The sequence below is a fragment of the Diadema setosum genome, chromosome 14 (genome assembly GCF_964275005.1).
Source record: "Diadema setosum chromosome 14, eeDiaSeto1, whole genome shotgun sequence".
Taxonomy (NCBI): Eukaryota; Metazoa; Echinodermata; class Echinoidea; order Diadematoida; family Diadematidae; genus Diadema; species Diadema setosum.
The window spans coordinates 10735564-10763549 of record NC_092698.1 but is presented as its reverse complement, the minus strand read 5'-3'; the positions used below and the strand labels follow the sequence as shown (position 1 = coordinate 10763549).

Genomic DNA, 27986 nt, shown 5'->3' with positions numbered 1-27986 from the left:
ATATTACCAGACATGCTTTGTACATGTATACATAAGCCCTTCTAGCCAACAACACGGAAGTACCGTATTTCTTGCTGCACACAAGTTGACACACTCTGGAACAATAACAGAACAGACAGAGGACTGAGGAAAAAAGATTGAGCACTCAGTAGTTTATGTGACTGGCATTGAATAAAGAGAAAGACAGCTATTGGTAGGTTGGTTGGGGTCAAGAATAATTTCATTTTACTTCTAGTTTAAGTCAACTCTTTATCCGACAGAAAACTGCATGTTTACGAATTACATGCTGGTGATCTGTCTCTGATTAGTTTTCACAAAATATTTGTCAAAAGTCAGTTTCTCACATTCATTGATGTGTAGATGATGTGTGTGTTGCAGAGGATCGGTGGCAGTCATGGGGGTGTGGTGACGATGCCTGCAAATGTGAGAATCACAACTGACAGCATAATGTGGCTTCCACACTCATTGGCTTGACTGATCTCTTTGTAATAGAGAAAAGTTAACTATTTTGCATATATTTACCTCCATATCAAATTAGCACATGAGACTTTATCATGAATATTTGTCAACACTTGAAACCACATGGCATTACAACCATAGGTTTGCAACCATTTGTTTTATAATTGGACCCAAGCATGTCTCTCCCTAAATGTTAAGGTCATTTTGCCTAATTCTGATCCATGCATATTATGACATTAATGTATCATAGAATCACTTTATTTGCTGATAAATTGCAAGCAGCTCTTCCTATAAGATCTCTAGCTAAGCTCACTTTCCATATATAAGATTATTAAAACTGTTTGGCAGAACAAAGCTGGTGAGATTATTTTGCAGATAACATGAACTTGTATTCACAGAGCACAATCTTAACATTTCTATGCATGAACTGCAATGGAAGGATTTTTTTGTACTCCTGCAGAGATACACAGCGACAAGACTCTTATTTTCTTTTTCAGAGCTCACTCTATCAAATAAATAACTATTCCAATATCTACACATACAAATACCAAATAGTAGAAAAGTCTATGTCACAATGTCCTGTACATTACATGATAGACTTCAACAGTGGACACTCAGTGCTGTAATCTGCAATGCACAAAATGTACAAAAAGGATTTTCCATCAAACAGGTGAAATATAATTTCACAATATTGACAATTACTACAGATGTAAGGTTAAGTTTACCAATTGAGGACAACCTTGAAAGTTCCTGTTTTCACTGACAAATCTTTAAACTAAGAGTCTATGCTTCTATTGTCAAGAACCTATACAGTCTAAAATTTATGTCTACAATTTTCATATAGCAGACAAATAACACAACAGAGTTAATGAAGAATTATTGAATACTCTCAGAAATTTCACGGGGAAAAAAAAAACCCACCCAACTAATCTTTGTCAAAAGGTTATTTATTTAAGCTCTGTGGATTGTAAAATGATCATATCTGATATGAGATGACAAAAACACCTAAACAAGTAATTCACCTGTCACTTTTAGCTTTGAATAAAATGAGAAATTGAACATGACAGATCATGGCGACCAACACATATCTGAAAGGCCTGAGCTGAATTCAATCAAGAAGGGCTTTCATCACTCCAACCTCTACCTGGGCCCCGTTGCATAAGCACTGTCATATAGCTGCAACTCACAATCATTGCAGTTTCCATGCCAGCAGCTTCAACAATCAACTTTGACCAATTCAGTTATCACCATCATGGTAACTACAATCACTGAACTTTCATTACACAGGACTGCAAACATCTTTATGAAACATGGTCCTTAAAAAAAATAAAGGGCAGGTCTGTCTTTGTCCAAAGCTTCATTTCCAGCACACATCCCTTTATGCTAACATCTTGATGCTATGAGAGCCTACCTTTTGAGTTCTTTATTGAACTTCTATTGTTTTGTGTAAAATGAGTCAAAAACTTAAGAAATGGCATCTGTAAATCAATGACAAAGATAAAATCGGCCAGGATGGGTTCTTGCTCAAAATATTCACCCGTCTATTGCTTCTGAGCATGAATATAGGATGGTAAGGTTTAATGCTGTTTGGCAAATTGTCGTGCTTATTTGTTGTTGGTATTTAATTTCTCTGAAAAGACAATTAAATCATGAAAAACCAAACATCATGAGTTCCCTTCCTGCTGACTGAGACAATTTGACTACAAAGATGATTGCAGTAATAATCAAAAGAAGTCACTCAAAGAAAAAAAAAAAGAAACTAGTTAGAGCTTAGCACCACAAACTGTGTAAGAAGATGCATCCATCTTACTTCTAGCCCCATAGTTTTGAGAATACCACACATGGACAAACTAATGCCGTTGTAAGAAACAAATCAACAAACACAAACATTGCTATCACACAGGCTGTATTTTCTGTCTTCTGTTGTTGTAATACTTGTGTAAACTGTGGTCTCAATCCATACACTATCCTTTCCTGAAAAATTAAAATGAAAAAAAAAAAATACAACAATGCCACAAGCACACATCTCTGGTCTCCTTGAGATCTAACTGACCCTGTGCATAATTGGTCTTCTATATCTTGTCCCCATATATTGGCTCCTCAGATAGCTTCCTTGTCCAGGCAATACACTGAAAAGCATCAGATGGATGCGCTTGTCCAGGTGAAAGACCTCACTGGCATTCAATCAGAACAATGTCCTGCGCTATGGTCATCCCAAAGTCTTAGCAGGCAGATGGCAGAGGTCCAGCACAGCAAACAGTGTCACAGGATGGTATTCAAGCATATTGGGGGTCAATGAAAAAATCCACAGTAATTTTCCCCTTGTCTGCAGACTGACAGTTATGAAGGTCTTCTGTGGCAAATAACACCATCGATGTGGACGTTACTTCAGGGCTGGCAGTTTTAACAACTCAAACCAATTGTATCAGGCTACAGATGATAATCCTACAATGTTTCAGAAGTTCTATTTCTCAGTTGCTTTCTCACACAGCAAGTTCAACTTGGCGATAAGAGTCTCTGCTGCTACAGTGTCCGATTGTGAAGTGCAGCTCCAGTTCAATTCTGCTTGAGTCTCTTTCGAGGCAACCCCATAAAAGGTGGACTTTGTGATGTGGCAAGCGCACGGAATGCATCAGCCACCAATATTGGATGACTGTGGACCATTGTTTTCCATCCACTTGTCTCCATGACTTCCGTTGCATGGCTGTGGGGGAGTAGCAAACATACAAAGAAAGTCACAATGCAGCCATCTGATAGCTATATCCATTCCCCAAACCAAGCAACATTGCTTTTGGTACACACTAGCGAGTTAAAATCAGTACTTCAAATGTGAGTATAGTGCTAAAAGAATATTGATATACATCCTGCTTGACACTGATGGTTCAATTAAATTTACTGAAAAAAAAAGACATTCAGGGGGGCATTTTATGAAGGAACTTGTCGGATAAAATGTCCGACAAGTCAATTGTATCTGACAAGTTCAGAGAAATCAGCCAATCAGACTAAAGAATTTCTCAAAACTTGTCGGATATAATTGACTTGTCAGATATTTTATCCGACAAGTTCCTTCATGAAATGCCCCCCTGGATACACATTTGCCCATGCTTAACAAAAAACAAAACAAAACATAATCAAACTCAATACATATACTTGTTAAAGTCGACTGTAAGAATGCGTAATGACTGCATGGAGAGCTTAGTTTGCACTTTCTTCCACACATATTTATCATATGACAAGGAAACCCCTAAATTAGCTTGATATGTAGTTTTTCTAAGTTTGTAGTTGTATGTGTCTTTGTATTTTTATGTATTTTATGATGAATGAAAATAAACTGAACTGAACTGATACGGCACAAGTTGATATCCTTATGCTAGTGTCTATCCCTACAGAGTAACCGCCATGAGGCATACCTGTTGGTGTAGTCGATGGCTACAGCCTTCAGTTGGTTGGCACTGTGAAGATCAGCTAGAACCAGGATGTCAGCTACACTGTCTATTGTCAGGTTGGAGCACAGAGCCTCTTCACACATAACTTTCAGTCGATCCAGAGCATACTGTGTACCATAGAAGAGTAGACACAAGTTTTGTTTTGTTATTTCCACATTATTGTAACAATTTGTCTAGCTACATATCAATTTAACCTCTCTTTAAACCAGTTTACACATGAACATTTATGCCACATCGTAAAGAGTCCTCTATGTTCAACAATGCCATATACAGTATTACTACAGATTATCATAATACCCCAAAAGACTGATACAAAATGTAAAACTACCCAATTCTTGTCCAACAAAGAGTTGCAAATAAAATTTTGACATGAACTCTTCTCACACTTTCTGTTCATTCAACATGAGATTGTGTGACAAAATCTATTGGGTAATAATAAAACAATATGAAAGTCCTCTATCTCTGCTTTGTGAAAATAAGAGTCTACAGATTATGTAAGAGAATTTAAGAGAATGTAAGAGAAATTACCATCTGGTAATTGCTGATAAAATGCTGAGCAAACTTGCTGGAAATGGCATCAGGAGGAATGTTTGGTAAATCACTTACAATTCTCTGCAAGATTTATGCTCATCAACTGTGACACTTCCATGAAAAGTGTTACTTCTGTGCAATTACGTGGGGCTGAGAAGTTCTGGGACGATTTTGTGTCAGGTTGAAAGGGGAGGCATTCACAGTTAGGCAGATCATGGTAGTGACGATTTGCCTAACTGTGAAAAATGATTTCATGTCAGGTCGAGAGGGAGAGACATTCACAGTTAGGCAGATCCTCACTTCCATGATACAGCTGTACCTGCATACTTTGTTGAAAATTTCATTTCGCAAAACTCTACCTTATCAGCTGCAGCGAGAAGGTCATCGGCCATCTTTTCCAGGTTCGGGGCTTTCCCTGTGTAGATAAACCTCAAGATCTCCTTGATGACTTCGTGATCGACATCTGTGATCTCCACCCGGCCAAGCTTCTTTTCCTCCATTTCATGCTCGAACATGGCACTGAAGACCGGTGATCTCGCTAGAATGACAACAACATACAATGTCATTTGATGCGATTTCAATTGATCTGCTTTTAACACTACTGTGAGCATGTATGGCAAAGCACACTAATGTATCATATCTAAATTCTCATTTCTGTGTAAATTATCATCAAAAAACTTAAAGGGTTAATCCTGTGTGATGATATTTGGAGCTCATTTCATGTTAGTGCATTGTGGTCTCTCAATCCAATTTTAGCAATACCAAAACAAAAACAGATGGGTGCTACACTGTGTGCATTTTAAATTGTCTAATGATTATGATAATATCATGACGATAACAACAGTAACTTCTTACAGAGCCCATGTTCTGTCAAACAAAAATGCTCATGGCGCTACAGAGGAATGACAATGCCAGACAAAGAGTGCACGAGGACACTACCAATAAAACAAATATTATGAGGTACAAATGAGATAATTACAACAGAGTAATGTATGCCACAAATCATACAGGTGCTTACTCGTTTGTGATTTCTTCAAGATCAACAAAATTCTTACCATCAAATACAACACACTTGAAGTATTGTGGCTTGGCTGTGAAGGCACTATGCAGACAGTGTTATTGGTCTACCAAGTGCAAGGCCCATGAATCTCAGACAAGCCCACTGGATCTAGGGCTCACTGAATATTGCAAGTTCACCTTTCATGCATCCTGGCAGACTAATACCAACGATGAATACAGCAAACTCCAGCAACTAGAAAATTACTATAATTTGAAAGGGGCTACAAAAGAGCTGGGATTGAAAGGGCTATAGAAACTATTCTGCAAAATGAAAGGGTCATCACAAGGGTGCTGTAATTTGGAAGGGTCTAAAAAAAAGAGCTGGAAATTGAAGGGTTATAGAACCTACTCTGCAAAAGAAAGGGAGATTCTCTCCCCCCCCCCCCCCCCCCCCACCTGCTAAATTTGGTGAAAATCCCTTTCAGGGTTTTAGAGAAGAAGATGAAAATGTAAAGGTTGAGGTGAGCTAAAAACCAACCTGCAAGTATTGCTGAGTGGGCCTTGAATTCTCGACCATTGACACAGAGGGTGACGTCACTGAAAGCCGATCTTTCGAGCAATGCACTCAGGTCATCTGCTAATCTGCAATCTGGAACCTTCAGCTGTGACTGGTTGGACTGCCCTGAAATGTTGACCGTATCAGCAACAACGCTGACCTACATGCAAAACACAATAAATGTTACAAATACATCAGGATCATAGCTAAATACATAGCGAAATGCAATGAGTTTACACAGTTGTTTCAAAATTGCTAACTTGTGTCACTGATAAATGCTGCATCACACATCTTCTTTCTTGCCCAAAGTATACACAAATAAAAACTAACTTGCCTTTGGACATTCTTTCATGCAATTTGATTCAGACAAGGGAGAGCATGGAGCACAAACAAATGGCAGCTTTGGTGAAAAACAAAAAACAAAAATAAAAACAAAAAAACCCCTCCTCAAAGCCTGAAGCATTTCAGGACTTAATATAGATACTCATTCTTTATTGTCATCTATTTTTCCACTACTTCTGGAAGTGTTTTACCATTTATCTGTTTTTGTCAACAACTGAATTAGACTACTGAAGTTGGAAGAGACTACATATGCTCCATTGCATGAGCTTTAGAGTGACCCAAAATTCATATGCACTGCATAGAAATGTGTAAAATCTACCATTCTACTGCTCCTTTGTGACAGTAATTATTCTTTGTTTATTTGAAAATGCAGCTTTGCTTTCATGTTCACAGAGAAAAATACACTTGCACTTTAGTCTGGTTTGTGAAAAAATACACCGAGGGAAGCGACATAGGGAGGCAAATAGTGACTGTCAAAAGGCAGCAGTGAGCTGGAAGCTGTTGAGGCACTGAGGGAGACAGGCTGATAAGAGACAGGGACAGTTGTGAGGAAGAATGAGAGTGAGAATCAAGTAAAGGGTTTGGAAGTTGGTGGGTGGAGAAAGATGGACCAGGGGGGTGTTTCATCAATTTATTCAGCGCTGACAAGTTGTCATTCTCCGACAATCACCATAGTAACAGTCAGTGACCAGAGCTTCTTAGCCAATCAAAACCAAGGATTTTCCTGAAATTGTCAGTGACGGACAACTTGTCGGCGCTGACAAAATTGATGAAACACCCCCCAGAAAAAGGGGGGAGGGGGAGAGAGAGAAGGTTGGAAGACCATGGAGATAAGAGAGAGAAGTAATGAAGATGTGAATTTTTCAACAATGTTTGAAAAAATAGAATGACAGAATAAAGCTGATAAATGATAGCAAGCGCGGAAAGGAATGCAGATTCAAACATTCCGAATGAATGGAAAACGGGAGGTTAGTCCTAACAAGGACTGCTGTGGAAGAAGGAATGTGGGAGAGAAAGTAATAATTCAATGTGTTGTCATAAAATAGGAGAGAAGAAATGAGAAATTAATCAAAACAAACATCTGCAGAGTGATGATGTGGTCCTAACAGGGACCACTAGGCTGTCACGACAACATAAAAGTGTTGTTTGCCAAAGGTAGCACTCATTTGGGATGCATTCCAATCAAGCATGGCTTGACACACCACACACTGGTGGACTGTCCACTACTCACCTCGCAGAAGAGTGTCAGTTTATCGTCAGGGAGCAGACCATTGGCCTCATCCATGAGAAAGTCCCTGCGAATGAACTTCTTGAAGCCCCAGTCCTTTCCTTGCACAAACTTATATGCCCGTTGACTCTCTGCAAGATAAACGAAAGAAATGAGAAACAATCTTCATCTTCATTCTCCCGATAATGTGAACGTCAAATTGCCTCCAGGGTAGAACTTTTAAAGGGATGGTATAGTTTTGGTTGAGGTGAGGATTCAGCTTTTATTTTTTTTTGCATGATACTTGTAAACCACTTTATGAAACGTTAAAGAGCAAATAATACTTAGGGGGATTTAAAGTATATTTGATGAAAATCAGTTTTGAAATGGCCGAGATATCCAAAATCAAAGTAAAACAAAGTGATCCTCATTAAACGGTGGGTCCCACCTTTTAATAGGATTGCTTTGTTTTGGATATCTCAGCTACTTCAAAGCCATTCTCCATCAAATGAACTTTGAATTCATCTTAATATGCTCTTTCATATTTCATAAGAGGTTTCTAATTATCTCCAAAAAAAAAATCATCGTCAAAAAAAAGTTAGAAACCTGAAACCCCATCTCAACCAAAACTGTACCATCTCTTTAACTTGCGTCACTAATAAAAGATAAACATAGTTGCGGGAAACCTTTGATGATGTCCACATGTGTCTGTGCAATGAAGATAATATCTCCCAAATTGGTATAAATTTTCCTGATGGTCAGTGTAATGGTTGCTGAATTTCGATATCAAACAGGTCATTTGATTTGATTTGATTTGATTTGATTTATTCACAAAATACATAACAACACACAAATATGCACATAGTTTGTACATGAGATATGTTATTAATACATTTTGTGTGGATCGTCATAAGCTATGAAAAGCTTGACTGTTATGATGCTGTCCTTCCGTATCCCATCCCCTTTTAGACATGTGGCAATTGATAAATTGAAGTGACAACTCACCCATGGCCTTGGTCTCCTCCCGCTTGGCATTGAGGATGGAAAACTTAAACTTGGCCCGGACTTCAGCTTTGTTGCAGGACACCAGGAGTAGGTAAAGGGACAAGTAGTCTTTGCTCTCCTCGTCCAGACCCTTGGGGTTTACTCTCAAACACCTGGAAAAATATACATATATGTATCACAATCTCTTACACCTCACATCTAACAATTTAACACAAAACATTCTGTTACGTTTTATGTGGACTTTGATGAGCATACAAGAGTATATGTAGGTGTCAAATATCAAATTACATGATTTTTTTTTTTTCTTGCTTGGCAAATGAAAAACAAAAATGTCCTCAGATGTATACAAATATCCCCCCCCCCCTTGAATGCTCATGGTCTCTTCCATTCACCACAATGCAAAATGTTGTATTAGTCATGTATGTGGAAGCTAAACGCATCCCATGCTTACAAGGTGAGTCATCAATTTAAAGCACAGGTACACTTCTGGGGAACCACAGAAGTACTATTGTGACATTGATTTGTCTCAGTATCACCTCAAAGAATGGATGCTACCACAAGTTTTCAGCAAGGTCTATTCAAATCTACTTTGATTGGTCCCATAATTCTATGTCTGTGCTGGTTCTAATGTTCATCTAATAACATATATGCACTTATCATGCCTCTGTCAGAAAATATCTCTGCATATGAACAGAATGATAAAACAAGAAGACTTCAATATTGCACACAACAGCAATTGTGTCCAGCATGTCATTCTCAAATGATGTACATGGGTAATTCCATGAAGTTGGGGCAGTGTCCATGTAGCATCGTGATATTTGAAAAATACATTTCAGCATAACTCAATATTAATTATGCTATACATTTATTGTTTGTAAGCTTTACATTTGCATTGAGGCCACACATTTTCCTGGAAATTTTGTGCCATTCAGACTCAATTTTGATGAAGTTATTAAACAATATGTAACGGTGTCCTGTAGCATCGTGACGTGTCCATGTAGCATCGTGAAATTTTAACATTTGGTCCTAAGAGACAAATTATGGCAATTAGCTTGACCAAAATTTGATGCAATATGCATATTTACTAGATTAGTCAGATAGCTAAATATCTCGAATTTCCTGTACACAGTTTTAATTCTAAAAGAAAATTACAAAATGTATCACGATGCTACGCGGTGTCCTTTTCTTGTTACATTTGGTGGACACCGTGTAGCATAGTGACACATTGTGTAATTTTCTTGTAAAAGTAAAACTGTGGAAAACAGAGTTAAGATATTTAGCTATCTGACTAATCTAGTAATTATGCATATTATATCAAATTTTGGTCAAGCTAATTGCATTAATTTGTCTTCTAGGACCAGATTTTAACTATCACGATGCTACATGGACACGTCACGATGCTACAGGACACCGTTACATTTTTTAAAAATAACTTCATCAAAATTGAGTCTGAATGGCACAAAATTTCCAGGAAAATGTATGGTCTCAATACAAATGTAAAGCCTATAAAGAATATATGTATAGCATAATTAGTATTGAGTTATGCTAAAATGTAACACTTTGTGCCCCAACTTCACGGAATTACCCACATGTATTATCCACTTGCTTTCACAGTGTTGCTGAGAGACAGAGAGCGCAAATTGTTCCTGTTATTGCTATTGCACATATTAAAGATAGCCTTCACTGGAATCATCATTTGTATAACATAGTACTTGATCCTACACCAATGATCCACCTCAGTATCTTGCTGCATGTCATTTACTTGTCTGATAATTCCTCAAAGAAATGAGGATACCTACCATTTTAACTTGTCATTAGCACCTGATGAAAATGTTGAACTCTTGAGAACTTCTCCCATTTCTTCTCGACAGAAGCTGAAGTTGTTGATTGTCCACATGTATGAGAACTTCACCACCTTCACCTGTAGATGTCAGTAAATTGCACAGATTGCCAATCAATAAATGCACTATAAATGTCTCAGTGAGGTACTGTATAAGCTGTTATTATCGCGTACAGACATTTTCGCGAATGAGGTCAGAGACATTTCCGCGAGATGTTGTTTTCGCGAATTGACACCAATGGTATCATAAATACAGTATTACCTGTAGTGCAACGCAACATTTTCACGTGTTGTTAAATTCGCGATTCAACAGCTTAGACAGTATAATGAAATGTCTGAAGGATCTGTGATGGCAAGCTGTAAGTCTGCATTCTAAGATGTCCTCTATGAATATCTTGTCATATGGGTCATTAATCCACTGTACAGCATCAACACCACAGAATCCCTTTTACTATAGTTGGTTTGTTGTAGTTAACAACTACATGAAAAAAAAAATCACTGCAGAGCATTAAAACATCTGAAGCATTATCATGATTTCCCTTTGAATGGTTCCTTGCTGTAATATCAAATGGTCTTTATTCAAAAATGGAGCTATGACAGAAAGATGTTCTTGCAGGAGTCCATATCTTTTTGACAGTTTTTGCAAGTACCCATAGTCCCAAGCTGTTATTTGTAAAATCAATATCAATAGTAAAAAATTAAATAATGAAAGCTGTACTGTGAATGTAACAGTAGGCAATCAAATGTCTGGCAAATTTACTCTTTGATACAGTTTGAAAACTTCATGACCAGCATTCTGAGAATCAAAAACAAAAACAAATTGAAGAAAACTTACATGGTTAATATGTAAACAGCAACTCTTTACAATTGCAGACTTTGCATTTGACCTGGACAGATACAATTTTGTACACTCTATGGGAATAAAGTTGTTGTGTGTATTGTACTCCATGTTCAAAACTTTGTATCATGTCTAGGTGAATGTTGTGATAATTTAATACAGTACATTTCTAGATGATACTTTCACCAAAGGAAATATCTTTCTGTAGTATAACATGTTACAAAAGATTAATTTTTAAAAAGTGCATTTAAAATTAATGCACTTGGACTCATGGGTTGTGAGATGTGTGTATAAACTGCATAAAAATGTTCAGTTGCCCTAGGCCATCACCCCCTTGTTTTCCTAGAATGTACAGTACATGCGAACCAATAATTACCATGAATGGCAACATTGTACATGTGGTTCAACAAGACTTCTTCTGGAATCATACTAAATAATAATTGGACTTCGATCTTCCACTCACAATCTGCTTTCATACATGATGGTTCTAATGCTTACAAAAGAGTTTCAGACTGACAAACAACTCTTTTGTAATCACACTCCAAAAATGCATTTATTTCTAAACATGTTGAGAGTCACAAAATGGTCAGATACTAAAATTAGTCTCCTCGCTGATTGTACAACATTCCACAAACATAAATCTCGACTGTGGCTCAACAATCCACACAACTCTTGATATACTTCTCTGTATTACTACACTTTGTACAGTCACATGCATATATGTACATGTACATTGTACCTCCGCCTAATACATGCACCATGGCATTGGTAATAATGATCACTACATTAGGTCAAGCTATCATCTTCTCTATCACATTTTAGAGATAAACTGTTCATGATTGTAGACCACTATTAGCTACACATGATTTGGGAAACACATTTATTACAAACTTTTGTAGATAGAGTGATTGAACTTTACTTTTAGACTCACAATTACTGGTACTTGATTAGCATGACCATGTTCCTAAATATGTTTACATAAGAGTCCTTCTGTTAATCATGAAGATATTATTGAACTAGAAATCTGGAATGAACAAATTTGTGAGTGATGTAGAAAAAAATAATGTAGAAGGCTTGCAGCTTATTCAGCATACCTCAGAATAAAGACACTGGATTGTATGACAAATGTGGGATAGTATTCCTGTACATCATGTACTGTATAGTTGTATGTTGAAGTCAGGAGTCTCCTCATTTTATGCAGACTTGCAATGTAATTGTGAGTCTGCTGCCCAACGAGGTCGGAGGGCTTTGCTGTCAATGTTAATAGGCTGTTTATGAAGTCTAGCCAGCAGTCGATGCCAACGTCCTGCATTTTCTCAGACACTGCTGCAACTTGAGCACTTGCCTTGTTCCCAATACCGCAGATTGAATTCCCTCAAAACCAAATATCAGCCAAAGAGATCTCCCGTCGAAATACCTCACTCTCTCAAAACCTAATATCAGACTCCTTCAAAATCCAATATTGCACTCGGGGCTGTTTACATTTGTCAATCAGCATATATTCCTGCCAATGGAACTGTACAGTCCAGCATGTGTGCCCACAGTGGATAAAAACAGCATGTCAAGTTTCTCAAAATCTGAATGCTCAAAAAGTACAATTGAGACCTACATGTACAACATTGTACCAGCACTCTTCTAGCTGCAGTGAACTACAATATATATGTCTGACATGGTAACCACTCAAATACGACATGGTAATCACTAAAATACTAATATACACATTGATAAAGCTTCTATTCAATACCAGGACCGGTATTCAAGAAACGGGATAAGCATGCACAAGTCAGAAAATCTAAGCCATTATTCTTATTTTTGGCCAAAGTGCTTGTTCCATAAGATTTGGCTAAGAATTTGTCTCAGGATTAGGCTAAGAACTGTGGGCGCTGTCGGAGGACCTGAGTTCAATGCCCACCCAGTGCTTTCGTCCTAGGACAAGATGTTTTTACCTACAATGTCCCTCTCGACCCAGGTGTATAAATAGGTACCTGGCAATGCTAGGGTAATAATAGTGGCAGGGCCCTCTGGTAGAACAGTGTCAACACTGAAGAGGCTACCCTGGATAAGGAAGACCTTATCATTATCACTATCATAACTTGGCTAAGACTTTTGGCCATCTTAAGACATATTTCGGCTTGCTGGGTAAGCAAATTTTCTCAAAGGCGTGCCATCAGTATTCTGTATTTACATTTGTCCAAGAAATTTGCCCTAACAGTGAGCTATGAGTTGTTTTAACGTGAGTTGCTGTAGGAAATTTTCATTAAAAGATCAATGGCAGTTGCTTAGCTTTAATCCACTGCTTTCAACATAAAATCTGACAATATTTAGCAAAGACGAGTTCATCCACAATGAAATGAGTTCAGAATTAGTGTCTTGTGTGCAGGTATCTGTTCCGCATGTTAGGAACAGTGCGCGGTGATGATCTGACTTATCCGTGGCCGTCTTCATACTGTTTGTGTAGCGTACACGTACATGTACAGTGTACATGGTACTGTACGCTGTGTTGCACTCTGTACAGACCCTTTGTGCAGCAATCGTATGTGTAGTTTTGTGTATCAAGTCAGGTAAATGATTTAGTGATGTTCACTCGGTGTGATAATGTGGTGTGATGCGATTGCAGTGAGTCTTGACTCAAATGTCCGCAACCATAACCCCAAAAGATCTTAAGCACTAACTGGAAGAATTAGCCACCCATTCGACAGGGAAGAAGTATCAATTATAATACCAATGTAATCTGTACTGTATACGCTGTTATTCTCGCATACTGATATTTTCGTGAATGAGAAGGTCATAGACTTTTTTGCGGGATGTTGTTTTCGCGAATTGACAGAGGCATTCATAAGAGCACTATTACCTGAGTGCATGATGACATTTTTGCATGCTACTAAATTCACGGTCCGACAGTGATTCGTGAAATTGCGAAAAATTAAACCCTCTCAAAAATAAGTTTATACAGCATGATTTTGCTGTGACTAGTACGTAACATTTTCTTTCACATTCATTATCTTAGCTTGACTGGTTAACCTCTATTTAGGTTTCTACCACTAGCATTTATTTGATCATTTTTTAATTTTAATTTTTAACCATGGAGCACAGGCCTATCAATGGGTGGCTAGGGGTTGTTGTGACTTTTACTTAAAGGTGCATGGTCCCGGTGTTATAGTCAAATGCGTACGCGGGCGCACGGTGCAAGTTTCCTATAGAGACCTATGCTATCGACTTCTCTAGGCACTTACGCTGTGGCCCACTTCCCCGAGTCCAAAGAAGTCCGATCCAAGTTCGGCTCATGATGCGGCTGAGGGGGATGACAGCTTTAGCAAACTTCTTTTGTGATGTCATAATAAGAAGCACATATGTACGCACCCTGGCATTACTACAGACTGCGTAATGCGCAGAGAAGACAATGAAGGCAACGTTACTTAGCAACACCTACGCGCTTTACTCTTGATGACAGCTCAACTTCGGCAATCTTCGTATCAGTGCTAACGGTGATCGGCAGTATCATCAACAGCGCCCTCTACACTACTGGGACTATGCACCTTTAAACACATAAAATACATGATCTAGACTTTTTTTACAGCGGGGATGCTGTTCAAGATTTTGCTTAGCTCGTAAACTTGAAAAAAAAAATGCCCTAAAGTTTATAGAATATCATTAGGGCAGCTTTCTTAGACTTGTAAGTAAATGGCTAAGACAAATTGTTAAGACTTAACCTAACTAGGCCTCTCCCCTCGACGTTCTGTGCGATGTATCGCTATCGTGAAAAGCTATCGCCGCGATGTTTCATGACTTTTTTCTTTCGAGTCTCCTGCATCATTTGACACCAAATTTGCGATGCCCGGGCACGCGGTTCCGAAGTTGCGCGTAAATATGTACGTGCATGTCAGACCAAAAATTGCTCAAACACGTGAATTTGTGTACAATTTCAATGCAAACTGTGCCTACAGGCAAATTTTATATTTAAAAGCATGATTATTTTGGGGTTTTATTGATTAAAATCAATTAATAACATACACTGTATTTTCTTGTTCGGAACAATGTCGCGGACAAATTTCATCGAAAAAACAAAGAAATACATAAGAAATTCAAAAACAATAAAATACTTCAGAAATTTTTTTCTGATGGCACAATTTTTGTCTCTTACATTTGGACACTAAAAGGACACTAAAAAGAATATTTACACGAAAATGTGCCTGTTTTGAGCTTTACTTAGTGATTTATACCGAATTGTCTGATTTCATGCATCATAATTTAGCATAAATGATAATCAAAAAAAAAAAAATTAACTTCATGGTACTTTAGATTAAGTCACAGGCAATGTGTGTGCCAATTTTCGTCGCGATCGCACTGTCGACAGCCGAGATCTGGAGGGGGGGGGGGGGGGCCCTCCCAGGCCCCTCATCTACATGTAGGGGCCCAGTTACGGTTATGACGGGCAAAATAAATCTTGTGTGTTTTCGATTCCGCAGAATAAAAGAGATATAATATCATTACATAAAACAAGCAAAGACATTTGCCCACTTTTATTTTTGTGCTATGTACTTTCTTGACGCACAAAATGTGTGAAATTGTCTATACCACAAAAAATTTCCACTCTTGGGTAGCATATGGCAAGTAGCATACATGTACATGTACATGAGCATCTTTTTCTTATCCATTACATTAGATTGAACATAATAGCCATGCTACTTTTGTATGGTCAAAAACTAGCAATCAAATAATCCTATTTCGCCCATTACTTGTCAAATATCAAGTTTGGTTTTCATTAATCAGCTGCTAGAACAAACACTACCATAATTGTACAAAACATTCTCATGGTGGTAAGTTAAGTCCTCTAAAGACTTACTGATTCAGACAAAAGACATCCAGGTACCAGGTAAACAACCAAGGGTTTTTGGTGACTCATGACATAATTTGACAAAATTCATAGTCACACAATTCATCTACCAGCAGACAATTTGATACAGCATAGCAAATTTGATACATTTTAAGTTTTCACTATTCATGTACCAGCAAACAATTTGATAACTTAGTACATAGTACTTAGTAAATACAAATGCCACAGCCAAAATAAGCTCACCTGAAACATTAGGATTTAAACAATGGGCACTCATAAATTTTAGGGCACTTTCAAATAAGCATAGGGCTTTGTTTGCTTCCTTTTTTTAGATATCGGCTGACTTCAATATGTTTACATTGCTTCCTGCATAAAAGTGAACATACATTGTATCTTTCATCCTAAAAACATACATACAAGCATACATACATACATTGTACAATGTGTGTCACTGATTTACTATTTCTTTTTTGGGCATACAACTGTACAAAGCAGTCCAAGGAAATAATACATCTTACATTTGACGAGTATAGGCTATAGAATGGAAGGAAAGATGCAAATTTGTGAGTTAGAGATAAAATTACTATTCATTAGGAAAGTAGGAACATGGTAATCTTTCCCATTTAAATAAGCTTTATTCTGCAGGCTCAATACGCCTCCTGCTACTCATTGGATGGTAAAAATGAAAGGGCAGATGTTGCAATAACTGCACTATCATCAAACTAATGTTCATCACTTACTATGACATAGTCACTTCAAACATGTTTGAAGACCCGATTAAGGTTTATCCCCTGTGGCCCAGTGACAGGAATGTTTCATTAAAAAACTAGAATTATCACTGAAGGTGATTAATACCCCCGCCCCTAGTGTTGCTTTTTAGTATGTGATGTCATGAGGACAATGACGTTAATACCAAGTTTGTGCACTTGTAGAAATGGAAACAGAATAATTTTAGTTTACTGTACAATTACAGAGTTGACATCGAGTATAAAACTTACAGCAAATGGAAACATGCTTTCCCCCAGCATCACTACACTTAAAAACCAACATACACACCAAATTTGACCTTCATAGGTTGAATGGTTTATTTTGATACAAAAATGAGTGGTTACCATGGCAACACATTTTCCTTAAACTAACACATTGGTGTCTTGCAAAACTACACTTCTAGATCATGATACATACTAAATTTGACTTTAATTGCTTGAATGATGGAAAAGTTATTTGATCTGCAAGGTTTTGGTAAAATTGTGGTTACCATGGCAACAGTTTGTGTGACAAAACACAAAAATTATGTGTTCCACATCTATACCTCAGGGCCATAATGCCTACCAAATTTGATTTCAATTGCTTGAAAACTGTGGAAGAAGTTTACTCCACAGGATTTTTTTTTTTTTAAATGTGGTTACCATGGCAACGCATTGTCCGATACAAATACAAAGGACACTTTGCAAAACTACACTTAAAGAGCATCATACACACCAAATTTCACCTTCATGGATTAAACGGTTCAATTTGATACAAAAATGAGTGGTTACCAAGGCAACACATTTTTCTTATATTAACACATTGGTGTCTTGCATAACTACACCTCCCGATCATCATACATACTAAATTTGACCTTAATTGCTTGAATGATGTGGAAGTTATTCAATCCACAAGGTTTTGGTAAAATTATGGTTACCATGGCAACGCTTTGTCTGACAAACACAAAAATTATGTGTTGCACATGTATGCCTCAAGGCCATAATGCCTACCAAATTTGATTTCAATTGCTTCAAAACTGTGGAAGTTGTTCACTCCACAAGATTTCGAGAAAACATGCGGTTACCATGGCAATGCTTTGTCAAGTACAAACACAACGAGTGTCTTGCATAACTACACCTATAGATCATCATAGATACCAATTTTGAAATTGATTGCTTAAATACGAAGTTATTCAATCCACAAGGTTTTGGTAAAATTATGGTTACCATGGCAACGCATTGTCCTTTACACCAGACAAACACAAAAAACATGTCTTGCACATCTATACCTCAATATCATCATTTACCCTAAGTTTCATTTAAATTGCTTCAAAACTGTAGAAGGAGTTCGCGACGCAAGATTTTGCAACAGACCGACCGACCGCCCAACTGCCCGACCGACATCACGGTGATTCCTATTATATACCCCCTTCACACTACGTGTGGCGGGGGTATAAAAAACAAGTGTTTTATGAGAGTTGTCTCACCTGGGTGTAACACCAGTTCTCTGCCACTGGACACGACATGACTTCTGGCGGAGGAGGACTCGGCACACGTGACGTCGCCAGTTTGAAGAGCACACTCTTAGGAGCAGATGGTCCAGCAAACCGAGGGGAATTCCACAGCGGTTACATCAATGTCTGGTGGAAAGGACAGGAAAAAAAAAAATATCAGCACTTTCCTAGGAACAATTATAGTCACTATTCTTATGAAACAATTGCTGTGCAGGAAGAGGCAATTTAGGGAGGAAAACTGAAAGCTGAAAATAGTACAGGAAAGTACACGTATACATTTTGCTCTCTTTCAGTATTTGACAAGGTTCAAATACTTGAGATGACAACAACTCTTTTAACAAACTCATCTAAGAATGCACACATTGGATAATGAATAGCACATCATGCAATTCACCAACAACATGAAAATGAATGATTCATCCGATGATCTACAGTTGTATGTGAACTTATTGATCAACATCACTGATCAATAAAACTTGATTACATGTGTGTTCAGTCCTAGCAAGCATAGCTTTTGGTAATAAAACAGAGATTTTCAATCACAAGAAATCCCATTAAACAGCAATGTAGTGGGCTTCTGCATGACTGACGGCTGCTACATTTCATACGCATCTGATGATACAATTTGCAATATGTGCATTTTTACAATACCGGAGAGATGGAAGACTCAATAAATGTTGACTCAAATAAATGTTGTGTTTCCATTGTTTCAAACACAGCTATGGTAATTTTTTTTTTTCTCAAAAAAATCATTCAATTACAACATACAGTCAACCTTGCATACCTCGAATAAGGCGGGACTGAAGAAAATGGTTTGATGTACGCGAACTTCGAGGTCCGCGTACATCAAATTTTCTTTGACATATCGGACGTTTATCAATGTTCAACATGGTATCTGTTATAGTGCCTACCGATTGTTTGCATGCTTGTCAATTGGAATTGAATTGACTTTAATATGAATGAACTGAATGGAAATTGATGTTCTTCTTTCAATACTATTTTCTGGTAGACAGTTAAATAACCTACATGTATCACCATAAAAAAAAGAAAGAAAATACACGTGTACCGGTACGTAATCGAGTGCAAGACGGGGTTGCAGAACATGCGTGCTGAATGTACATTGCGCGTGGATGACCATGGTGTGTCTACAGAATACTGTGTATGCATTTGCGTAATACTCGTACACGTCATGTGGAGAAACCCGTGGAAACACAAACTAAATTTACCAAGCAGACAGTTACACAAGAATCACAAGAATCACATTCTTAGCTTTGCAAACTTTTAATATTTCACACAACTGTGGGTGTACATGTAGCTCACCAAGAACATCTAGAGCTACAGGGAGCGACGGCAATGTCTCACCGCTACGCATCGGTCTTCTGTGTGTTTACCAGCAGCACTCACAGTCAGCAAGCAGTGCCTAGCTAGCTATGCTGTTTTGACAAGATGAACACGTGGTTATATGGATGAGAAATTGGCGCAATATCATATGTAGAGAACGGCAACGCACCATGCACGTGGCGAACATCATACAGTGTATGTGTATGCGTGCACAGATGTGTGTTTGGGAGAATAACGGTTGCATAGTGGGGCGACTCACAGCAAACAGTTCAACGCAAATTCAAACAAAACCAGATGCATTAACATGTAATAATACAGCTGCAATCAGTAATAAGTGCAGCACACAAAGGATGGGCTACTGTACTTGGTTGAAAAAGAAAAAAAAAAAAAACAGTAGTGAGTAATACTGCACGATCAGATTCGGCTACAACTTCTGAGTACAGTGCTATTACTGTAATCATAAACATTTACCGAAGAGGATTGTTCGCATAAAAGAGAAACAATTCTAGGGGGCCTATACGATTGTGCTAGAAAAGAAAAAAATTAATTACCGAAAACTCAAATAAGATTCAAGTCAAAACAGGGGTAAAGTTAATGATATTTTTTTTTTGTCTGAAAATCGTACAGCGTATCATTCCGTAACATCTAAATTTATCAGAATAAGCTGTTGTTAAATCATATCTATTCTTTATTATGCTAGGCCTGTACTTCCAGATCATATACAGTGTACCACAATACATTCACAATCGCCTCCCTGAAAAAAAAAAGGTATTCAGTGCTTGCATTCTCAGGGGAAAACTAATGAAACAAACTTCGTGAAAGGAAAAATGTTAGAAAAGCACTAAGCAGGAGATTGATGTTTGGACAGTGGACCCTGATTAATGCCAAAGATATAACTATCAACACGTAACAAACACTTAAAGCAGGTGCGCCATGACGGTTAAGAAATCTACGCACAAGGCATAACTATCACGATCGCAAATCAGAATACCAACACAGTGATAAAAAAAAAAGAAAATGCTGGGGCAGAGCATAGTGCTATCGTTAGCACTCCATTAGCATGGGTGCTATGTGCATACTGTGTACGTGTGTAGGTACAATGTAGGTGTGCAGGATTTTTCTTGTCAGCTGTGTACTGGGTATTTCTTTGGGTGCACTGTCGTTCTGGTCTCAGAATATTTACAATCAAGTGTGAAAAGATTTGTGACATGTCTTCGCTGTCCACGCGCGCTTAATCGGAAATGCTGAGTGATGTTTGCAATTTCGATTTGAGCAACATGCTGGGAAAAACAATAAGTTGATTAGGATCGGGACATTAGATTTCCCTTTGAGGTAACCGAACTTTGAGTTAAGTTTTTTGGAGCTACGCGGGTTTTAATACACGGAAACTCCACAGAACAATCGGGACTTTCATTTTGCCCCCGAGGTAAGTGATATTCGGCTAAACCGACGTCGAGGTAAGCGAAGTTGACTGGACTTGTACATTTGTACATGGACGCATGTACGTGGAAGAGATAGTACATCGTATACATAGATGATAAAATTGAGTCAACTGCAATGCTTTCTTTTGCTCTGGTACATGGGGTATACAATAAAAAAGATGTAGTTTTGGACACTTTGTTATTATTGTTAATAAACTGCCTCCTCAAATTGTGTAGCTAAAATCAACTCATGGAAGTGTATTTCAAATATGCACAGTGAAACATCAACATTTACATCCTGGTGATGCTGCTGTAAGTTTCAGTTTGGTGTTTACCCCCTAGGTCTTGTATAACATAAGTGGCAGCCATATGACAGATGTCAGAAATGATATTCATAACTAAACAAGAGCAATATATGCTACATGTATGTTCCATGAAGATACCTTGAACAATTTCCTTTATAAGGTACAGAGAAAGAAAGTGAAGTTTTAATATTTTTACTTGACCTTTTGACCTTTGACCTCATGACCCCAAACTTTCACCAGAGAATCTTTATTGGGTAATACATGGATACACTAAGTTTCAAGAAAATATCTTCAGGCATTACATAGATATGGTGGAAATAGTGACATTTTACGTATTTCACCTTGACCTTTTGACCTTTGACCTTGAGCATGTGCACCCAAAAGTTGATAGGCACAACTTCACCACCCAATACACATACATGCCAAGTTTCATTAGGATACCTCAAAAGGTTTTTTAGTTACGCTGTCCACAAAATTCATTACGGACAGATGGACAACCCGAAAACATAATGCCTCCGGCACCACTTCGTGGCGGAGGCATAAAAAAGTTCATGCCCGACAGACAATGAATGATCGCAATAGCTCACTTGAGCCTTTTGCCGAGTTACAAAAAGAACAGTATGGTAGAAGTTTGATCAAAACTGGAAATAAGATAAGTTACAGACTATATTAAAATTTGCTCATGTTTTTATGACAGTGTATTTTTGTCTACAAGCCATTATGTACAGTATGTAGCAAAGATTAACAAAACGAAAAACATGTGCTTTTGTTTCCAAGACTCGTCCTTGGAAACGAACAGGAATAATTTCAGACCATCCATCATTCAGAGTAAACGTCTTCAATTTGTCTATAGCCACTTCAAACGTCTTCAATTTGTCTATAGCCACTGTAGCCAGCCTATGGCTGGAATTTTGTGCATTTTATTGTTTATGTCTAGAAAATTGATAGCCACAACGCAACGTCCAGGAGTCAATTGGGGCTACTACTGTACTACTAGGCTTTATGGCCACTTCCACTGTACTTTTGCAATCCTCTGTGCAACAGTTCAGCATGGAGCTACTAGTAGCGGCCCGACCACTTCGTTTTCAGACCGCATATGCACACCGCCGGTGCAATATATCCCAAGATGGACGACAACATTAAAATCGGCACATGGACAATTTTTTCCATCGGAAAATCGCAGCTTAGTGCAGATACTACACGCACAGCACAACATGCTCAGAAAACTTCAGACTGTCAAACATACTACTTATCCGCTTTCTAGATATAGATTTTGGATGATTTCCAACAGAATTATTGACGTAAAAATGGGTGCAAAAGTCTCATCAAAATAATCTTTCAACTTGCAAGGCAAAAATGAACAAAGTTTCAATGTATGCTGCAAGTGGTATCATTCGAAAGCGCAATGTCTCGAGTACACGATGCATTTCGAACTAGAAATGTCGCTTTGGCGACTGGTATGCCTCCGCCATAATGCATGATTTTCCCAATAGGTCTAGATAGTACATGTGGACAATGTGTGACTACATTTTCACAAAATTGGCAAAATATTGAAATAACAAATTTGTCATAAATGTGTTGAATGTTCACCTTCCTTGACCTAGGTTTAATTGGATGAATAGGAGAGCATGTATCTAGGGATTTAAGGACTTTAACTTGACTTTGACCCATTCATACATTTAGGCATTGAGTAATTTTCAAGGTACAGGTGTGGAGAATTGGTGTGAATTTCTGAATTGAATAGTAAATTGTTACCATTTTCATCTGGCCCTTGACCCTAAAATTCATAAGATAATCACTTTCATGTAGAACATGCATAATATGTACTAAGTTTCAAGATAACTTGAGCCACTTCCGAGATATGGAGGAAAAAGTTAGTTCAGCACTTTCACTTGATCTTTGACCTTTTGACGTTTGAGGGAAAAAAAGAAGAAAAAAAAACTTTCCAGAGAATTTCTATTAGGTTACACATGCATACACCAAGTGTAAAAAAAAAAAATAACCCTACGGGCATTGCATAAATGAGGAAAATAGTTAAAGTTTGAAGTGTTGCACTTGACCTTTGACCCCTGACCTTTGAGCCCATGAACCCTACATTCTCTAGATAATCAATTCCAGTCAGTACATGTACATACTATGTTCAATGAAGATACCTTGAACAATTTTCCAAGGTACGGAGAAAAAAAAGAAGTTTTAATATTTTACTTGACCTTTTGACCTTTGACCTTTGACCTCATGACCTAAACTTTCACCAGAGAATCTTAATTGGGTAATACATGCATACACTAAGTTTCAAGAAAATATCTTCAGGCATTCAATAGATATGGTGGAAATAGTGATATTTTATGTATTTGACCCTGACCTTTTGACCTTTGACCTTTGACCTCATGACCCAAACTTTCACCAGAGAATTTTAATTGGGTAATACATGTATACACTAAGTTTCAAGAAAATATCTCTGAACAGGCATTCAATAGATATGGTGGAAATAGTGAAATTTTATGTATTTGACCTTGACCTTTGACCTTGAGCACGTGCACCCAAAAGTTGATAGGCACAACTTCACCCCCTAATACACATACATGCCAAGTTTCATTAGGATACCTCGACAGGTTTTGATAGTTACCTTGTCCACAAAATTCATTACGGACGGACGGACGGACAACCCGAAAACATAATGCCTCCGGCACCACTTTGTGGCGGAGGCATAAAAACGTTTCGAAGGGTACCCCTACGGAGTCAAAGTTCAAAGGTCTAGCAGAACATTTCCCAAAATGGCGCCCTCCGCACAACGGAGACATCACGCGAATCGACAACATCAAGTATTTTCAAACTCAAAGTTTCGTTTTCAGCTTTTGCGAACTAATTTCGTCAAAACTGGTATGCTATTTAAGTGATAAGGTCACTAAAAGCCACCCTCACTCACTGCACTTCTGCTGCGGAGCTGATCACATCGAACTGAGCGATCGCGATTTTGCGTGCCTTTGCTCTCCGGGGCAGGATTATCGAGGTTTACATAATGTTTCATCGCAGAAAATTGCCATGATCATGGGGCAAAGTGTGAGAAAGTTGGCAGTAGTCTGTGATACAACAGATTCCATTTTTGGATATCCTAGCTTGCGCCAGCTCGCCACAAGTTACGTGAATAATAGTTTACTGTATGCCTCCTTCATCCATCCCGATCTGACCCCATCACAAATCGCGCAAACCAACCACGCGGGCGAGGTTTGTGTGTGTGTGTCCTTGTGGTGGCTGCCTGTAAATCGGTAGCTATTCACACTTCGCACGGCGTCTGGTCGGGCTCGTTAAATGGTAAATATGTAGACAAAAGAAACACCAACAGACTGACGAATCGGGATAAGATTTTGTTTTTTTAATTATTATTTCACAGAATAATTTCGCCAACGCCGCGAGTGGACATATTTCCTCTGCAATAGGTTAATTAGTGATCCCCTGCTACAGATAAAAGCAGAATTCATTCATTTAAAATCATGATTGAAGCACGGAAGTTTACCACTCTTTGCGTTCCGTTGTGTGCCAATGCACAGCACCCTGTTTGTCTAGGGTCTGCTCGCGCTCGATCACGCCGCGCCGCCGCGCAGGGAAGGGCGTTAGAGCAACCATGTGGCGTACCGTAAGTGCTTTCATCACACACACACACACGTTGACACATTCATACAGTACATACACACTGCATCCCTACGCGAAATCTCACACACATGCACACAGTACCATATATGAGTACAGTGCCGGAAGACACACTGTCGAACCCACGGTGCCTGATAGGTATTCAAATTCGCATGCACTGCTCGATTAGGGTAAAATCTCGCACCGATATTAGGGACTTTTCGATTTGCACGTTGAGCCAGGCGTCACCCTGTTATGACGCAGTTTTTACGTACTGCGCATGCGCGAGTGTCGACCCTCGGCTCATCGCACAAATTTCGAACGCGTTCACCCCGGTTATCACCGTCCACCCAAATGGGTTGCGCCGCGCTCAACCCACCTTATCTATGACGTCACACTCCTCTCGCGATAGACGAAAATCGTTCGAAAGAGTACGATGACTCTCGGGAAATCCGTGCTCAGTTCACTTGTTTTCCTTTTTCTTTCGAGAGAATATTGATATTCTAATTACATGAAAGCTTATGATCTTCATACGTCACATCAGCAGCGCTGACATACAAACTACAGCCTCTGTTACCCAATTTATTTGCCCGCTTTCACTGTCTCGCACTTTGCAACTGCATACCGTAGTCCCACACATGCATTTACACGTAATGCTGTACGCAATCACATCTCGGTGCTTAGGCTGGTGCAGTGCATTTACCGTGTAGTCTTACCATGCTCAGGATACTTATTCGACATGTAGTCAAAGACAAAATAAATACTACAAGTACAGAAACAAGTCACAAATAATGCATAATGCACCCAAGGCACAGGTTGCCTCCTGCACACGCCACGCTACGAGACGTGACGCCCGAAATCGAAATGTGTTTTAGCAGCGGCTCAACGTACAGACGTGACGCCTTGACGTACGGTTGCGCTCAGCGGCACGTCCTTCTCGTTCACCCAATCGAAAACTCCCTAATATAGGGCCGTAAAGTGCACAATTGCCTGCAACAGATTGATTATCGTTACATTAGACTCTAACAAATAACACGCTAGATCTTTGTTACCTGGTTTTCAATTCACATGTATTGTTAGCACTAACGTTAGCAGATACGAATGCGCATGCGCAGAGCGCCGAAATGGCAATTCGTCAAACTCCTTAACTGACAGTGATGGTCAAAACAACTGGCAACTTACTTTTCATATTGAATCTGAGGGGCCTATCTTAATTAGAGCCCTATAAATATAACTCTTCAACATCTTGTCTCTAAGTAACTTTTACTGCATTCGTACTCGTCCGGGCTCCTTGCACACCGCTTTCCATGCACGCAGCAGACACAAACACATACACACAGACACAGACACACACACACACACACACACACACAACACACAGGCAGCAGGCCACCACACTATTCTACTACACAGTCTGTACAGACCAGTGTGCGTGAAGGACCTTCGTTTCCAATTCTGTATATTTTGGTACTTGAAATACTCACAATAACGGGAAATTTGATCCTGTAAAACGGAACAAACATACGTTCAAACCGTCTACATTGCAACGCCGATTTTCAGATCGCATTAATGACTCATTACCCGCAAAAGAGATGAGAAATTATCAACTTTTCCGCGGCGAACAACAGCCCATTGATGATACAGTTTTGTGAATCTAGAGCAACTTCTTTCGACATCCGGGTCAGCTAATGTCTGAGGTCACTGCAATTGCAAACCAGACCATTCGTCCATAGGTAAACACACCCAAAAGAGCCTCGACGGCGGCGAACAAATCGCCCTTGTTGTGGAATTGTTCATATGGCCGTGGGTTGTGTAATTCTTGATCAAGGCAAAATGGATTTTCTGAATTTTCTTCACAGTCTTCCAAGGTTTGGGTTTTGGCATAAAACGTTTGGAAAATGTGCAAAGTATATTCAAGTGGTATTTATAATCATGCTTTACTCACAATCTCAGATATTTGTGATTTTGTTGAAAAAAAAAACCCATAACCCCAAAGTTTGTGATATCAATAGGCCTACCCACAATATGACACAGAGTGAGTACTCAAAAGTCTGGAAGTCAATCCCTGAGTCCAACTTGCAATGGCAGTTCTGTCCCCTTTTGAGTCGTGATAGCATGGCAAAATTCCTACGGCATGTGATCAGACAGTACTGATTGATCGATGGCATGTGGTAAGGCGTCTTGACTTGGTGAACAGGGGGATGTCCCACAAAGGATCTATATCAGTTTAAGGTGATGATCTGCTGTGTGTGTCTTCAAGGACATTCTAACTTTTAAATGCAAATGAAAATTTGGGAGAATCCTTGATTTCATGAAGCCATTTATTTACAAAATCATATAAGTCACAAAAACCCTGTAAATTTTGATTATTAACAATCTGAAGTGGTTTCTGACAACACTAAACAAAACTGAACAGACAAACCAATGACATACCATAATTCAATAAGTTGATTTTAACTTCAAACTCATCTTAAGATCCCTTGTGAAATGACCACCCCCCCCCCCCAATATTATGGTCCTTTAGATGTACCTTGTAATCTCAAAATCTATGAACATTCAAATAATTGCATTTTGATGTTGTGAAAGAAAGGTGAAATTAATTTATACAGACAATGACCGTCGTTGAAAGTCTATACAGGATAGGGCCTACTGTAACCTTGAAAGGGATTCCAACCTTCCAGGCCATAAATGAACTTATAATACATTGTGTACGTGCATGTTTCCAGAAGACCGGTTTCAGAGTACAACTCAGTACTCGGAGTCCGTAGTACTTTGAGAGGCAGGCCGAATATCTGGCTGGTCGAGATTGCAGGCACCTCTGTTGTTGTTGTTGCTCGTGCCCAGTAGTACAGTGCTAGCTCATCGTGCCCTGCATGCTCTGCTATGCTTTCGCGATCGCGCGCATCGCATCGCTGCTCTCTCAGTCCGGTGTATTCCCTTCTCTGCTATGCTGCTGCATGCTAGCTGCTGCTACA

The 27986-nt window shown here is 38.7% G+C and overlaps 1 protein-coding gene across 2 annotated transcripts; it reads right to left on the bottom strand.

The window, feature by feature from the left end:
* Nucleotides 1-137: 137 nt before the first annotated feature.
* Nucleotides 138-26654, bottom strand: LOC140238101 (speckle-type POZ protein-like). Of its 2 annotated transcripts, none has more exons than XM_072318029.1 (9): nucleotides 26496-26654; nucleotides 18291-18443; nucleotides 10345-10466; nucleotides 8546-8697; nucleotides 7565-7692; nucleotides 5974-6151; nucleotides 4796-4974; nucleotides 3870-4012; nucleotides 138-3163 (listed from the first exon to the last, which is right to left on the bottom strand). In XM_072318029.1, the coding sequence occupies exons 2-9, from the start codon at nucleotides 18327-18329 to the stop codon at nucleotides 3016-3018; spliced, it is 1089 nt and encodes a 362-aa protein (XP_072174130.1). In that variant the 5' UTR covers nucleotides 18330-18443; nucleotides 26496-26654; the 3' UTR covers nucleotides 138-3015. The 2 variants fall into 2 exon arrangements, with proteins under 2 accessions (XP_072174130.1, XP_072174131.1); XM_072318030.1 differs by lacking the exon at nucleotides 26496-26654 and adding an exon at nucleotides 19638-19750.
* Nucleotides 26655-27986: the final 1332 nt, after the last annotated feature.